The 15,987-nt window shown below is 47.4% G+C and overlaps 2 protein-coding genes across 2 annotated transcripts in view; both read left to right on the forward strand.

Annotated features, from left to right (window-relative positions):
* rnf19b (ring finger protein 19B) overlaps positions 1-9,750 on the forward strand; it is a 20,177-nt gene extending 10,427 nt beyond the window's left edge. The window contains exons 3-10 of the mRNA XM_036515844.1: positions 2,658-2,857; positions 3,559-3,703; positions 4,405-4,567; positions 5,570-5,684; positions 6,543-6,683; positions 7,252-7,441; positions 8,245-8,379; positions 8,830-9,750. Of these exons, the coding sequence (XP_036371737.1) occupies positions 2,658-2,857; positions 3,559-3,703; positions 4,405-4,567; positions 5,570-5,684; positions 6,543-6,683; positions 7,252-7,441; positions 8,245-8,379; positions 8,830-9,250 (1,510 nt within the window). The 3' untranslated portion in view covers positions 9,251-9,750. The remainder of the gene's footprint in view (positions 1-2,657; positions 2,858-3,558; positions 3,704-4,404; positions 4,568-5,569; positions 5,685-6,542; positions 6,684-7,251; positions 7,442-8,244; positions 8,380-8,829) is intronic.
* Positions 9,751-13,358: 3,608 nt separating this feature from the next.
* Positions 13,359-15,111, forward strand: ndufs5 (NADH:ubiquinone oxidoreductase subunit S5). Its single transcript, XM_036516018.1, has 3 exons — positions 13,359-13,435; positions 14,305-14,545; positions 14,863-15,111. Exons 2-3 carry the CDS (start codon positions 14,330-14,332, stop codon positions 14,965-14,967), a joined length of 321 nt encoding a protein of 106 aa, XP_036371911.1. The 5' UTR covers positions 13,359-13,435; positions 14,305-14,329; the 3' UTR covers positions 14,968-15,111.
* Positions 15,112-15,987: the final 876 nt, after the last annotated feature.

Consider the following 15,987-nt stretch of genomic DNA (forward strand, 5'->3'; position numbering starts at 1 on the left):
TGTGTGTGTAACTCCCACTGCAGAGGAGGGCCAGCATCTGGGTGAGTGAGTGTGTGTGTGTGCCTTTGAGTGGGTGTGTGTGTCTGTGTGCTTGTGTTTTAGTGAGTCTGTGTTTGAATGAGGTATGAGTAAGTGTGCGTGCGTGCGTGCGTGCGTGCTTGCGTGCATGTGTGTGTGTGTGTGTGTGTGTGTGTGTGTGTGTGTGTGTGTGAGGGGGATCAGACTGCTTTCCCCCCGGCTGTTGTGTCTGTCACAGAAGCCCTGCCTCAAGCTCCCACACATCTGTGTGTGTCTCTCTCACTGAGTCTCTGTAGAGCTTTCACTGTTGTCTCTGTGTCTCAGCACAGCATCTTCTTAGACCATGTGATGGAACAGCGGCAGGCAGCCTGTACAAACCACAATGCACACTTCATAAAGCAGGAACCTGTGGCGCGTGTGTGTGTGTGTGTGTGTGTGTATGTGTATACGTGTGTGTCTGTGTGCATGTGTGAGAGACAGAGAGAGAGGTGCAGAATATTTCACTGCTCTCTGCTCTCATCGGTCAATTCCCTTTGCCCTGCGCGCTGGGTGCCCCAACCAGCACAGGCTCTGTCTGACTGACAGCTGGGGATGACCAATTAGAGCACAGCAATGCCTTCCGTTGACTCCCTGGGCTGTCAGTTGCCACGGCGACTGGGATGCAGTGCAGAGGTAGCGTTGCCAGGGGTAACCGAGGTCGGGAATTAATTAAAGCGGTTGGTACCTACTATGTGGCAGCCCGTGTGTGTCTGTGTGTATGTGCGCACATGTGGGCTTGTATATTTGTCTGTACACGCACATGTGTGTTTAGATGCACTGCAGTCTGTGTGTATGGGGTTTAAATGCGTGTCTGTGGCATTCCAACCCCCAGTGTCCATAATCCTCTTTCAGCGGCAGGTCAGGAATAGCATCCCGCAGTGCTTTTTATCTCTCTCTCTCTCTCTCTCTCTCTCTTTCTCTCTTTCTCTCTCTCTCTCTCTGTCTCTCTCTGTCTCTCTCTCTGTCTCTCTCTCTCTCTCTCTCTCTCTCTCTCTGTCTCTCTTTCTCTCTCTCTCTCTCTCTTTCTGTCTCTCTCTCTCTTTCTCTCTTTCTCTCTCTCTCTTTCTCTGTCACTGTCTCTCTCTCTCTCTCTTTCTCTCTCTCTCTGTCTCTCTCTGTCTCTCTCTGTCTCTCTCTCTCTCTCTCTCTCTCTCTCTCTCTCTGTCTCTCTCTGTCTCTCTCTGAGGCTGAGCGTGCTCTCTCAGGGCCGTCAGAGGCCGGACTGTGCTGGGTGTGTTCCCGTGTGCGGGTTTGGCGTTGCGTCAGGCCTCTCCCCTCGCTCGGCCGTGTGTAGCTGCCGCTGAGCGCTCTCTCGCGGGGGGGGGTGAGGCAGGGAGTGTGCTCCCGGCTCGAGTAGCGCGGCTTGATTCACTGCCCTGAGAGTGAGGCATCGATTTACATTCTGGAAAGCGCTGCGCTGGAGCAGAAACACAGAGTCGTGTTATGAGCTGCTTCCTTAAAACAGGACTGAAGCGGTCCCGTGCAGTCTGACAGGGGAGTGTGTGTGTGTGTGTGTGTGTGTGTATGCGTGTGTGTGTGTGTGTGTATGCGTGTGTGTGTGTGTGTGTGTGTGTGCGCCAGCAGTTTCCACAGCAATGCAGTAATGTGTCTGAACCCATCAGTGGTGATGGAAAATTAATGGTGCTAAGGAAGTCTAACCTGACATACTGTATCCAGTCTCTTTCATGGAAGACAGAGGTGAAAGAGCTTCAGAAACATTTCTAATGTTTTCTGTCATACATATCGTACAAATATATACTTATATCTATATATCTGCATCTCTGCATCTATATGTATATAATTTAATATCTAATGTTTATTGTATCTGTCTCATATATCTATATAACATTTAAAGATAAAAACTGTCTCATAGAATTTCATATACTTGTCCTTCCTCAGACTCTTTCTTGTCTCCAGGGCTGTAAAGTCGTAGCATGACAGTGTTACATGTGCAGAACAGAACTGAACATTCTGTTTTATTTGGGAACAGAAATAATGAAGCGTGCTTGAGAATTAGCCAACAAGGCGGTGACACTGAACCGAGCTCAAGCGGCCCTGAGTGACAACAGATTCAGAGTTCCACAGTAAAATGCACTGTAAATCAGGATGTTCCTTGTCATATAATAATAACAGCTGTAAATGTCTTGAAAGTGGAGTGTCACTAATTGCATTGCCATTCCACATGGAAATTAAACATACTGGCGATATACTGACAAGTATGTTGCTCAGCCCAAGAGTAAATTGCAAATGCATTTAAAATGTATTAATGGAAAGCAGAAATATATTCTAATATACCAAAATGGCAATAATTTACAGATTATTATCAATATAGTGCTTCTCATATATCTAATAATAGTCTCACTGTGATATATAAGATTATTTTCTGTATATGTTTCTTGTATGGGGTGAAACGGGGAATAGTTAGCAGTTAGCAATAGTAGTAATAGTAATAGTAATAGTAGTAATAGCATTGGACATGCTGGTGATTAATGTTCAGCTCCAGGCTGGTAACTGAGTTGAATGGTGTGGGTGTATGTAACTGAGTGGGCTGTGCTGTGCTGTGCTGTGGCTCTGACACCACCCTCCCCCACCCTGTGCAGGTTCGCCGTGATCGCCTCAGGCTGTGCCAGCTGCCCCAGGCTGGTGTGCCGCAGAGAGGGGTGCGGAGCCGAATTCTGCTACCACTGCAAGCAGGTGTGGCACCCCAACCAGACCTGCGACTCCGCCCGCCAGCAGAGGGCGCTGTCCATGCCGGCGCACAGCAGCCATTCCCCCAGCTACACGCAGGACCAGGGTCCGAGTGAGTGAGCGCCCGTCTCTGACTCCTCCCCGTGACAGTCTGTCTCTTTCCCCTGTCTCATAGTCCTGTTCTATCATTAGGCAGTGTCGTGTAGTAGTAGGCAGCAGGGCTTGTAACCGAAAGGTTGCAGGTTTAATTCCCCACTGGGGCGCTATTCTTGGGCAAGATACTTAACCCAGAATTGCCTCAGTAAATATCGCGCCGTATAAATGAATAACATGTAAAATTTGTAACCTCTGTAGGTCGCTCTTGATAAGGGAGTACTAAATGACAGTAATGTAAGGTAGTGTAATCAGATGAATTTTCTGGCACAGTCAAAGCTCAGAGAGCCAGTGCTTCCTGAAAGAGCGACCCGATAGCCTCAGGCTGTATAGCTTAACCAAAGCAGGAGTATCTCCCAAATCTCCCTTTTGAGGAAGAAGGAAACCCTTCAAACCACGGACCTGGCAGAGTTACTCTCCTCTCCTCTCTCCCTCTCTCCCACTGAGAAGGCAGATTCAAATTCATATTCAGTGTCAAAGCTCGACACTTTCAGAGAACAAAGAGGCTATAGAGCTCTCCCCCTCTGTCTCTGCCAGTCTGCCAATCTGGGGCAGCGTGACTGAGCCGTGTGCAAACACCATGCATTTCCCGTCACACGGATGATATCGCACCTGACCGCATGTGTCTCTCCCCCCCACCCCCCGCCCCACCCCCCGCAGCTGATGACATCAAGCCCTGCCCGCGCTGCGGCGCCTACATCATCAAGATGAACGACGGCAGCTGCAACCACATGACCTGCGCCGTGTGCGGCTGCGAGTTCTGCTGGCTCTGCATGAAGGAGATCTCCGACCTGCACTACCTCAGGTACCGCACGCCACACGCCGCGGCACGGCCTGGCACAGCACGGCACGGCCCAGGACGGCCCGCTTCGGCTCACTTTGGCCCGCTTTACAGAGCACGGTGCAGTGCGGTACAGCGCAGACTGGCACATCAGTGTGGCTAGTTGTTGAGCAAGCACCATGAAGTGAAATGTAGATCACTCCCTCTCACTCACTTTGTGGCCCTCTCTCCCTCCGTCTCTGTTTCTCTTCTGTCCTCCCTCTCATTCTTTTAAGTGACCACCATGAAGTGAAATGTCCATCAGGACACGCCAACACTTCTTTCTTCCTCCTTCTCACTCTGTCTCACTCATTTGCTTTCTTGCTCTCTCTGTCTCGATTTCTCATCTCTCGCTCCCTCTCATTCTTTCCCTCCCCCTCTCTCTCTCTGTGGAAATGGAACATGCCAGAATGACGCTTTTGAGGGTTTGAGATGCCAGAGAGGGATGTGTGCTGTTGATGACACAGGGGTTCTCTGTTAGAGACCGTGGGGGAGCAGGGAGCAGTGCGTGAGGAGCTTGGTTTGTTTGATCAGGCAGGCGTGCTTGTCTGGGATATTTTGTTCTTTCTTTTGTTTTTCTCCTGTTTGTTTGTGGTGACAGCTGTTAAAGAGCCTTTAAGTCAAATCTCCCCCTCCCCCCTCCTCCCTCCCTCCCTCTCTCCTCCCTCCCTCTCTCCCCGCCTCAGTCCTTCAGGCTGTACGTTTTGGGGGAAGAAGCCATGGAGTCGTAAGAAGAAGATTCTGTGGCAGTTGGGCACCCTCATCGGGGCGCCAGTGGGCATCACCCTCATCGCTGGCATCGCCGTGCCTGCCATGGTGATCGGGATCCCCGTCTACGTTGGACGCAAGGTGGGGGACCGGGGGGTACCCCCACAGTGCCCAGTACAAGCTCAGCTGTGTTTAATGGGGTGTTGGTCTTTGTATCTCCCGTCTCTTAAGAATAAGGGCCAAGACTGGACTCACCCTGCTCACCAATTTGGAGATTTAGACAGAGATCATTCATAACACCATCTCCTGGTCCTTTTTTGTCTAGGCCTTAGCAGTTATATGTTTCAGTTATTGACTATGGTAGTGAGGCTTCCTGAACCCCAAAATGGATGGAGCAATCCTCTGCTGTTGATGAGTTTCTGATTTGAACCAATCAGTGTTCCACTATGGAGAGCAAAGTCTTTGATTTGGTCATGTGAGTTCATTATTGACAGCATACACCGACAGTAGCTCCGTCAGTTATGAAATCTCGCTGCCACAATCACTATTCCAAGCTTAATAACTCCACATAAAGAGATGAATAGCAGGATTTATGGGATTGGCAGCTTCAGAAAGTGGTATTGGAAAATGTTTTAATGAAATAAAAATGCTTCAGATGTGTCATAAAATGGTATTTCATAACTCTCTGACCACAGTATACGCACCACAGTTTCAGCTCATTATTGCACCCTTGTGGCTAGTCAGGGGTACTGCTGGTTTGTACTGGATTTCTACAGGTTATTTCCAATTCAAGAAGTAAAGGAACATTTCCATTAATAACGCAGTCAAAAAACTTATGACCCAGTTTGGCATCATCAGTAACCCCACGTTACATTACATTACATGCATTTAGCAGACACTCTTATCCAGAGCGACTTCCAGCACAGAAAATAAGTGTATTCATTCAAATTTAACAAGTAACAGTGTCAGACCAGGCTAACAACACTCCCAGACCAGTGAGTGTGAGCATAACACTATTTGAGCCCTACCAGTTAACTTGTGCAATCTGATAGAAGCCCAGTATACCACGATATACCTGCGGAAGAGAAGGGGAGATTGGGTGTTGATGATGCTAATGAGTCTGTCCGTCTGTCCGTACATCAGATCCACTCTCACTACGAGGGGAGGAAGATCTCTCGCCACCGGCGGAACCTCGCCATCACAGGGGGCGTGGCCCTGTCAATCATCACAGCCCCGGTCATCGCGGCTGTCAGCGTAGGTGAGTGACAGCTAGCTGAAACTGCCACCACAGAAGCCTTACTTACCACCCTAGCCCCACTACACAACACTGGTCTCGCACAACTGCTGGACCAAATCGCTGTCGCGCCAGCTCGTCACAACTCCGCTGTCACCCGACAGACTACACAACTACGGTACTGTGACACAACCCAGATGTGAAATACAGTCGACACACAGCATTACTGTAAGGCAGCTGCCCCACAACACCACCATCACACAACCACTAAGAAAAATCACCTCATACAACTACTGGTTCAATATACCACACCTGTCATGGCCCAGCTGATATGCCACTCGTATGTATAAACCCATAACACCAGCATGGCCCAACAGACACGCCACACCTATCACGGCCCAGCTGATATGCCACTCGTATGTATAAACCCATAACACCAGCATGGCCCGACAGACACGCCACACCTATCATGGCCTAGCTGATATGCCACTCGTATGTATAAACCCATGATACAAGCATGGCCCAACAGACACGGCACAACTATCATGGTACAGCCAATATGCCACACCTACATCCAGCCTCATAGCACCATCACATCTCTCATTTGTACAGCTGGCACAGCCCCCCCCAGTTGCCTGGCAACAGCATGTCATTAGAAACACACTGCAGCTAATAGACGTGATGACATGGGAGAGCTTTAACGCGGCAGCCATCAGAGAGATAACGGCCCCATATCACAGGAACCTGAATGACCTTTGACCCAGACGTGAATTAAGCTTCCCACAGATCGCTGCCACTGAAACAATCACAGGCAGCCGAAGTGAGACAGCCTCAGGAGCTTACAGTGTTAAGGCCCTCACAGAACCGTGATGTTCCTTGCAGGAATCGGGGTGCCCATCATGCTGGCGTACGTGTACGGGGTGGTGCCCATCTCCCTCTGCCGGGGCGGGGGCTGCGGGGTCAGCCGCGGCAAGGGGCGGGGCGTCCGGATCGACTTCGATGAGGACGACGGGCCAATCACAGGTTAGTCACGGGCACGGAAGCTGCGTTACCAGCTCCTCTCTCACATCTCCCTGTGTCAAGGCTGTGAAATGAAGTGTCTGTTATAGAATCATGATGACTATTATCAACTATTCTATTCTATCTATTCATTTAACAGACTGACAGACAATATTTCAAGAGAAAATATTGAAAGTTAGAATGTCGGACATACAGAATTTCTCTTTGCTTGCATGTTTAAAACAGAAAAAATATTTAAAACATAAATTCGGTATGCCCATTACTGTGGATGCATGCAAGGACCAGAAAATCTCTCATGATTTAGAACCTCTTCTCATTAGCACTTTTGCAACCAGAATAGTTTTTCCTTTAACTGTGTAAGGAGCAGAAATTCATTCATTTTTCTCGTCATTATCAGCTAACTTAAAAGATGTGCTTATCAGACTGCCTGCGCACTCCGTTCGCACACAGATAGCTGTATAAATAAAAGAAAAGAAGACACTATCAGTAACAGTAACAGCAATAAATAAAACTGGAAAAGGACTGACATGTGATGGTGAAGACTGACCGTCTCCTTCTTCCTCTCCCTCAGTGGCAGATGCCTGGAGGGCATTGAAGTCACCCAGCCTGGGCGAGAGCAGTTTGGAGGGAGGGGCGAGTGGGCTGAGCACCACCTCGCCCAGTGAGGGCCTCTCTGTGGCCCCGGGGGGCCTGGGAGACACCCCCCGCTTCAACACTCTGGCTGGAGGTGCGCTCGGCACCAGGGCAGGAAAATACAGCAGGTACGAGGGCATTATTGAGAGACCGAGGGGGGGTGAATGAGGGAGGGGCCGAGTGAAACAAGTGAAGTATAATATAATATGAATGGTCTGGGTATTGAGATAAATTTCAAAACTCATTGAAAAGGCCTTCATTTTCCCTTCTTGATTAATCTTTGTAAATTTGTAGTGTTGAAATTATAGGAGTTATAGAGCAATATCTACAATGTGGCACATATAGATAAATGCATTAGAGGATATCAATGTCAAAAACAATAGTATGTAAAAGTATACAAGGATTTGTGTATGGCAATAAAATCTTTTTCACTGTGATCTTTTTTTCAATGTTGAAACCGTGGAGGGGCCTATTTGATGTGTCAGACAGAAAGTGCTGTTTATATAGCCTGTGACTCAGCGTGTTCAAATGCCACAGAATCCCAGCATAAACAAACCCAAACCTTAGTCGTGCTCTGTGTCGTCATCCCTGTGATCCTAGCGGTGAAAAACAAGTTCTAACTGAACACTACCAGCTGTGAGAAGCCCCCACCGGCGTGTAGGTGTGTTTGCGCAGTGAATAGGGAACAGAAGTTACACCCTACAGGTTAGCATCGCGGGGGGGGGGGGGGGGGGGGGGGGGGGGGGGGGGGCGCTGTAGTTTTCCCCTCGAGCGTGGTGCTTCACCTAAGCGTGCCGTGAGAAGCATTTATCTGCATAAGTGGGTAAGATGTGTGAGTCAGTCCGAGAGGGATGGAGAATAGTATACAGTGTGCAGTACGCAGTGCTGGCTGCGACGCAGGAAGTAACCCTTCCCCTCCGATGTGGCCCAGGCTGGAGGTGCAGGGAGGGGAGCTGGGGAAGGTGGCGGCGCAGAGGGAGACGGGAAGTTTGGGCGCGGCCAGCGACTGTGCCAGCACCCGGGGCATGGCGGGCTCCATCACCTCCTCCTACACCCTGCCCGACAGGTGAGTGACCTCTCACTGATCAGCCCTCTGAGGACCACTGCAGCACCCTTTTTCTTTCACTCTAATTAACACCAGATATCTTTTTTAATAGCATAAGTACGGAGCTTGATCTCTGCTAGTAACTAAATTAATCTTGAAATAAATGTCAAAATGATTAAATATACCCCAATATAATGAAATAGATGTAGAAATGAAGCAAAGATTTATACTTAATGTATTTAATTATTTCTATTTCTATGTGTTTGCTTCAATATTTTTTTATATTAGCCTATTTAGAGAGGTGTATATTTATATTGAAATGGGTTCATTTTCCTGGTGTTGAGCTCCATCAGCGAGTTCAGTAGTTGCTGAAATTGGTTAGTAGAACATAATTTTGTAAGAAATGAAAATGCTCTCTGCCCTATATGTCTGTTTCTCTGTGTTCACACTGTGGGTTTGGCTGTGTTTTAGGGAGTGCACAAACCTGGAGATCCAGGTGGACATCGAGACCAAACCCAGCCACCTGTGTCTGGCCAGCGAGGAGGACCTGGCCCCGCCCCCCGTCGCCATGGCGCCAGGCCCAGGGGAGGAGCCTCAGGACTGCAGCTCACGGCGGGGCAGGGTGATGTCGGGCTCGTCGCTGGCGCTGTCGCCGGGGGCGTCGCTGAGGGAGGGGCTTCGCGACGTCACCCTGGCCCAGCCAGAGAGCATCCGCAGCGACCTGGAGATGTCCGACACCCAGTCGGACGACATCGCCGAGCTCACCTCCGACGACTGCGACTCCCCGCACCCCAAAAGCTGCCGCCCCCATCCCCCGCCCCAGCCCACCTGTAGGGCCTCGTACCCCTCTGATGGCCTGCACTGTTCCGACAACGTGATCCTCTATGTGTGAGGGGGAGAGGGAGCGTTCTCAGTGTTGCACAACCCCTCACCTTCTGACTTACCGGATCGTTGTTTCAAGCTTGTTTTTGATGTGTTAGTAATGCATTTTCAGCCGTTTTTAATTTACAGACAAACACCTGTTACTGTAAATGCAGGCATCCTATCTGCCTGTTGGTCTGTCTGTCTGCCTGCCTGTCTGTCCCTACATAGCATTTTCAGGTTCTACCTCTTTGGGAATCAAAACTGTTTACTTCTCGGTGCAAAAATGCCTTGGGTCTTTCAGCAAAAATAATTATAACAATGAAAAAACAACAAAACCATAAAAAAACAAAAAAAATTAGAGATAATGCAAAAGAAACAAAAGATGAGACCAGTGACGGGAGATGCCACCAAGCACACCCCAGTGCACGGCATTCTGGGAGCGTGGCAGGGCGGACTTTGGGTTGTTTGTTGAGGGGAATATGTTTAGCTTTGAGGAGTCCATGACCCTTTGTGTTTCTACTGAATTGTGTTGGCTTATATTTTTTTCTATTTATAATCAACTACCTTTGACAGTTGTATTATACGCCTTGTGCATGTGTATGCACAACTGTGTGTGTGTGTGTGTGTGTGTGTGTGTGTGTGTGTGTGTGTGTGTGTGTCTCTGTGTGTGAGCGCGCATCCATGCGTGTGTGTGCATGTGTGCGCACATGTATGTCTGTTGCACTGACTGAGGTTGTTTACACAAAGACAGGACTAAAAGTGATCCTGCATGTGAATCTTACCTACACACAGACAGGTTCAGCGGTCAGCAAAGACTAGCGTCACCGTGGGTGACCAGGACTTAACAAGTGATCCCTGCTGCTCGTTATGACCCATGGCGCGACCCACGGACAGCGCTAAAATGCACAGAATCCTGATACACCGTCTCTCTGGCCCATCGGCACACTGTCTGTCAAGGCGTCCTCCGGAATGCCTGTCTGTCTGACTTTATGCCCAATGAGTACGTGCGCAGATAGTATCTGGATTGTACCATCCACTCGGGGGGTGGGGGGGTGGGGGGGTGGTGGTGGCAGGCCTACCAGAACACAGATCACATCTGTCAAACTGATTCTGAAGGAGGGCAGCGGCCCCCTCACCAGTCTCACTGACCGACAGCAAGGGAGTGCTCTCAGTGCTGAAAGCGGAGCCTTCTGGCTGCAGTGTTTGAACACTTTACACGCGGTCTCTGAGCAGGATCGTGCATCGGTCTCCCCATCTCCCTGTACGCTGGGGCGGGAGAGCATTGGGCACTCGTGCACTTTAACCTGAACGCAACTGATGTTGCGGTACAATTTATTTTTTAATCACTATTAGTACTCGTGTCCCTTCGTGGTTGCCATTTGCCTCAGTTACTCTTTGCAGAAGACTTAAAAGTCATAGTGATTGTGGAGAAGTCTAACCCCCCCAGGTGGATTCCTGTGGAGTGATCGGACATCGATTAGTCCGGTCTGTTTGTGTGACCGGACAGTGCTTAGTTTGGTCTTTTTTTTTAATGTGATCCAGTTTTGCTTCTTTCTGCCTGTGAGAAACTACATGAATGTAACCAAGAACTGAAACTTTGAAAACCCATTAAACTACTGCAAAAAAAAAAAAAGAATTGTCAAATACATGCTGATGGAAAAATTATACATATATAAATAGCAATATAAGTCTATAAATATATAAATACATATATAATGCATAAATATGAATCTCCTAGCACCATTTTTGTATGGCCCTATGTAGGGCGGTGCACTTGGTACTGTGGGGGAAACTGGGAAATAAACGCATTGTTGTGTTGCACCAACACATTGTCTCCTGGTTGTTGGTTCTGTGTGTGTATGCATGTGTGTGCTTGGATGTGGGGGAGGGGGTATGTTACTTCTGAAGGAACTGAAAGATTTATTTCCATGGCACGGTGTCGTCTTCCTTTGGACTTCCCTCTGTGTGTAGCGAATGTGAAAAGGGTCCACCCCTCTGCAAGTGAACTCTGAAGTCCTGTTGTGGTCGTTCAATGAAACCCTAATGAGCAGCATCGTTACCAGTTGAGCTAAAGGCAACTTACATTACATTACTGGCATTTAGCAAATGCTCTTATCCAGAGCTACTTACATTGGTTATAGTTCTTTACAATGTTACCCATTTATACAGCTTGATATTTACTTGAGGCAATTGGGGGTTAAGTACCATGCTCATACAGCAGTGGTCCCCCAGCTCCATGAGTAACAATGCTAGCTAACCCAGTCTCAGGGAATGAAGTCACCACTGAAACCGCACTGCTACCTGCTACCCTACCAGCTTTACCCAGAACTCATACAAGCTCCAAATGTCAGCTCTGCCACATATGTATGCCACCATTAAGGGTCAAAGATGCAACATTGTATATCATTAATATAAACATCTTATATCATCTTATATATTTAAATTCAGTGTGAGAGCACTGGGGGTTTGTGTGTGTGTGATATAAGGTGTGTGTGCAGGTGATATGAGGCACTAGATTCCATTCTTGTGTACTATGAGCTGTGTGTGTGTGTGCGTGTGTGATAAGGTGTTATATTCTCTGCATTTGCAGTGAGAGCTGTTGCAGTTCGGCATGACTACCTGTTCTGTGAGATGTTTGAGTCTCAGGTGACACATATATATTTGTAAGACAGAGGAAGACACAGCAGCAAGGTCTGGTTTCGGCGTGGGTGCCTCCTTTTCGTGATCGGTCTGACCTGGTGACCGCCCCCATGTCAGGGTTTCTCCTGCCAACTCGAAGCAGATCCCGACAACCCCCACCCCCCACCCCCATCTGGCGCATGCCCTCTCCTGCTGGTGGCCTCAGTGTCTGTGACTTTCAGTCGCCCAGCAGGTGCCCCCTCCTCTCTCGCCCCTGCCCCTCCCCCTCCCGTACCACGCCTCGGCTCCCTCTCAAAGAGGCCCAGGCAGCAGCGCAATCTGGTCCTGCCGCTTAGTGTGCTTTACGCAGCGCTTCCTGAGACCAGCTTCTGTTGCATCCACATACAGTCAGCAGCAAATCCAGTGCGTCTGTCCTTCCTTGCTCACACTGTCTGGGTAACACCTAAGTAGTGCATTTCCGTATGAAATATATAAGGTGGTTGTGTAGTAGCCTAATTCATTAACTGCAATGCTTCCGGCTCGTATTTTCTGGCACAGCCCCAGTTTAATTGAAGCGATACCCTTGGTGAAGTTCAAGGTTAAAGTCGGGGTTTCCTGGTTTCACAAAGATTAACTAAACTGCTATGTACTAATAATACAGGTCACATCCTCTCTGCTGCAAGTTGTAGCTCTCTGTTTGGAAACAAAAGTTCACTAATGGCTGTTTCCTGTGAGTTGAACAAGTAGCTTTAGGCTAAATTTAAATTTTTGATGATTACAGTTAAATGCTGATTTTTAAAGTTTCCTTGGTTTTTTTTTTTTTTAATAAGAGAGGGGGTTCCTCACTAACAGATATTTTAAATAATGCAAAATAAAACATGTTGGTTATTTTGTCTGGTCTGGAAGACATTTGGAAGCCTGGTCTGTTGACCTAAATTTGTGTGGGAAGACAATTACAAGCCAGCAAATCTATTTTTAATTTATTTTTTTAAAAGAATTTGTAATGCTTTGCATGAACCTAAATCCAGTTTTGTTAATTGTATTCCATTTATGTATTAAATAATTTACTTGGAAGCCTATCATTGCTGTATATTTTCATCCATGGAGTTTTCAAATATCACCCTATTCTGACATATTACTAGCGGTCAGCCAGCCATTTTCAAAGTTCATAGACATGGAAATACATTTTTTAACCTGGTTCCGTTACTGGGTTACAGGAAGAAAAAGTTCCTTTTAATAATCAGTGAATTAATAAATAATTTTAAAAATTATCCTTGTGACCAGGTGCCTGGACCCCTGTACGCTGAAAGGCCAGAAATCAAAATGGGTCCACTTCATGGTTTAAAAAAGATCCTCTCCTCCGATCAGGCTGCCCACGGGCCTGCAACATGCATCGCTAAGTTTGACAGCCAGCGCTGAAGATGGCAGCAACGCGCAAATGCGAATTCACCTTCCAATGAACCTGGAAGAAGAACTTTGTTTTACGACAGAGTCGCACAATCCAACGAGTTAGTGTACGGCAGTCCCTGAGATTTGTAGTTACCGTAAAGTCGACGGGACCAAGGGAAGGTTAAAGTGATTCTGAAATTACAAGGTGAATTATGCTTGTTAAATTTGTGTAACTTAACAAGTGTTGTATTTTTATTGACAGTAGTTTGGCTAACTTCCTTGTAGGCTCGTTCGTCAGCTAACATTAGACCAGCTCTCTACCTTGAGCTGCATTTTTTTCGTTCGATGTCTACCTTGCTAATTTGCTAACGGTACGGATATGCGGCAAGCTATCTGACGATAAGTTAACTGTAACGTTAGGTGTCTAGTGTACTGTGTTGTTAACTAATTATTATTAGTCATAATTCTACATAGCTAACGTTAGTTTGTTTATTGTTATTATTATTTGTGGTTTGTTTATTTGGATAGCTTGCAATTTAAACATTTCCGAATGGCTGATAGGACTAGCGTGCTTGCTAACGTTGCATGTTTTGACTGCCCCTGGTACCAGACATACAGGTGGGTAGGCACAGTAGCGGTCGTTCAGTAATTTTACATTCGTATTGTATCTAATTCCTGTTTGGCTGGATCCCTTGTATATTGGAAAGGTTTCTGTAGATTTGTCATGGCTAGAAAATGATTTGTTTAGCTAGAAATGATCCCTGTGTAATATCAGCCAGTCAGAAACGTCAGATCAGTTAAGGATGTAGTCTATAAACCTGTGTAGTTTAATTTATTGTTAACGGCACGAGCTGTCACATCCCCAAGCCAAATCACTAAGCCTATTTTTAAAATTAAAACTTTTCATTTCAAGATGGATTTCTCTGTGGCTCTTCATAGATATTCACCGTATCGCTGCAAAGATAAGACAAGTATCAAATCGAATGAAAGCTGGCAAAGCGTCACCGCACTACATTTCATTGCCGGGTTGCCATGTGTTATTGTTGTTATGATTGCATTCTTGCTCCCACCCAGACCCAGACCCAGAGCCGCCAGCGCCATGCCGATACTGGACCTGCACAGCAGGCTGGGTCTGAACCTGGACCGCTGGCTGCTGGCGCAAAGCGCGGAGCAGCCGTTCCGCAAGGCCGCGCGCTGCCACGAGTTCGAGAAGGAGTGGATCGAGTGCGCGCACGGCATCGGGCAGACCCGCGCCCGCCAGGAGTGCAAGCTCGAGTTCGAGGACTTCTACGAGTGCATACACCGCCAGAAGACGGTGAGTCGACCCAAGAAACGCTCTGGCAGGGCCATGCTTTGTGGTGCTGCAGTTTGCTGAGCATCAGGTGAAAGGAGGCCAGTTCACAGCAAGACAAGAACTTGCTTTTCAGAATGTGCTGCTGGTAGTTTTGTTAAGAGGGAGTGACACAGTTTGTGAACCTTGGCACATTTTTATTGGCAATCAGAACCCTTTTGTGGGATGTAAGCTAATAGGTGATGCTGATGTTGTAGTTGTATATCTGAGTGGTGCTGATGTTAACGCTGTAGTGTTGGGTCACACTGATGCTGACGTTGTTACGGTCTCTCTCTCTGCAGCAAAAGCGCATGTACGAGATCCGGAAACAGAAGCAGAAGCTGATGAAGGAGGGCTTGTATACCCCTCCAGAGCACCATACGGGGAAGCCGGACGACCGACCATGAGCGCATTCGGGAGTGCATGCTTACCCCCTCTTCAGCACTGTACAACCACGCTGTGTCCAGGCGGCGCTCTGTATTATAATAAATATTTACATATTGATATTGTGTTTCTTCCCTGTTCTAGGTAAATTAAAAAATTGATGTTGATTTTGTCCCGTTTTTTGGGGGGATGGGGGATTGGGGGGGTGGGGGGGTGTGCTACAGTGAAGATCTGAAAGCGTTGCCCCTGTTGGCTGGTGAATTAAACAAGCCTGCAAGATTTGAATGGATAGTTGAAATGATTTCAAACTGATGTTCAAATGGTTAAATCTGTGGAATAGGAGAAGACAGACACTTTGGAGCTGGATTTTACTTTTTCTCTGTGACGTTGTGGTGACTGACATCAGGCCAGCCCTCCCACCAGTACAGTAACAACACTGACGAAATCAACAATAAAACCCACTCAACTGCATCCACTGAGCAAAGAGGTTTTATTCTGCTTGCGCACTGACAGCATGCTATGATTCACTCAGGGAAAAAAAACCTTGCAATTGAAGCATATAATGAAGCATTGACTAAAGCACTGAAAATGAACGGATGAGAATGGGAAATACTAGCATGAATCAATGTTTACATATGTAGATTGGATTTGGCACTGTGGTACTCCTGGCTCCCCTCATGTTCACTCTAGCTCTGCCAGCAGATCTTCTCGATATGCTATGTGTAATCGCCTAGATAAATCCGATGTTACTCGTATTATTAAGAGTTACTCCCTTAAACATTAGTGGATCATATTTGTACATTTGTCCTTCTCACCTAGTGGCTAAAACGTGGTTGCCACCGACCTGCCTTAGCTATTGGGCAGTTGCACCAGAGCTGAGCAGGAAGTGGTTCTGCCATAAATGAACCAGACCATCAGGTGTTAGCCAATCCCAGATGCAGCAGTACACTCAGCCTGAGTCGGGTAGAAGTAGACACATTTTATCCTTGTAAAACACCATACCCATTAAGCTTTTATTTTGTTCTTTACTCCAAAATAACACA

This window comes from Megalops cyprinoides, chromosome 21 (assembly GCF_013368585.1).
Source record: "Megalops cyprinoides isolate fMegCyp1 chromosome 21, fMegCyp1.pri, whole genome shotgun sequence".
NCBI classification, from domain to species: Eukaryota; Metazoa; Chordata; class Actinopteri; order Elopiformes; family Megalopidae; genus Megalops; species Megalops cyprinoides.

Excerpts from the sequence above, each read along its gene's own strand:
- ndufs5 (XM_036516018.1), top strand. The coding sequence starts at position 14,330 with ATGCCGATACTGGACCTGCACAGCAGGCTGGGTCTGAACCTGGACCGC. Across the intron at positions 14,546-14,862 it reads GCATACACCGCCAGAAGACG|CAAAAGCGCATGTACGAGAT; the intron begins GTGAGTCGACCC and ends CTCTCTCTGCAG.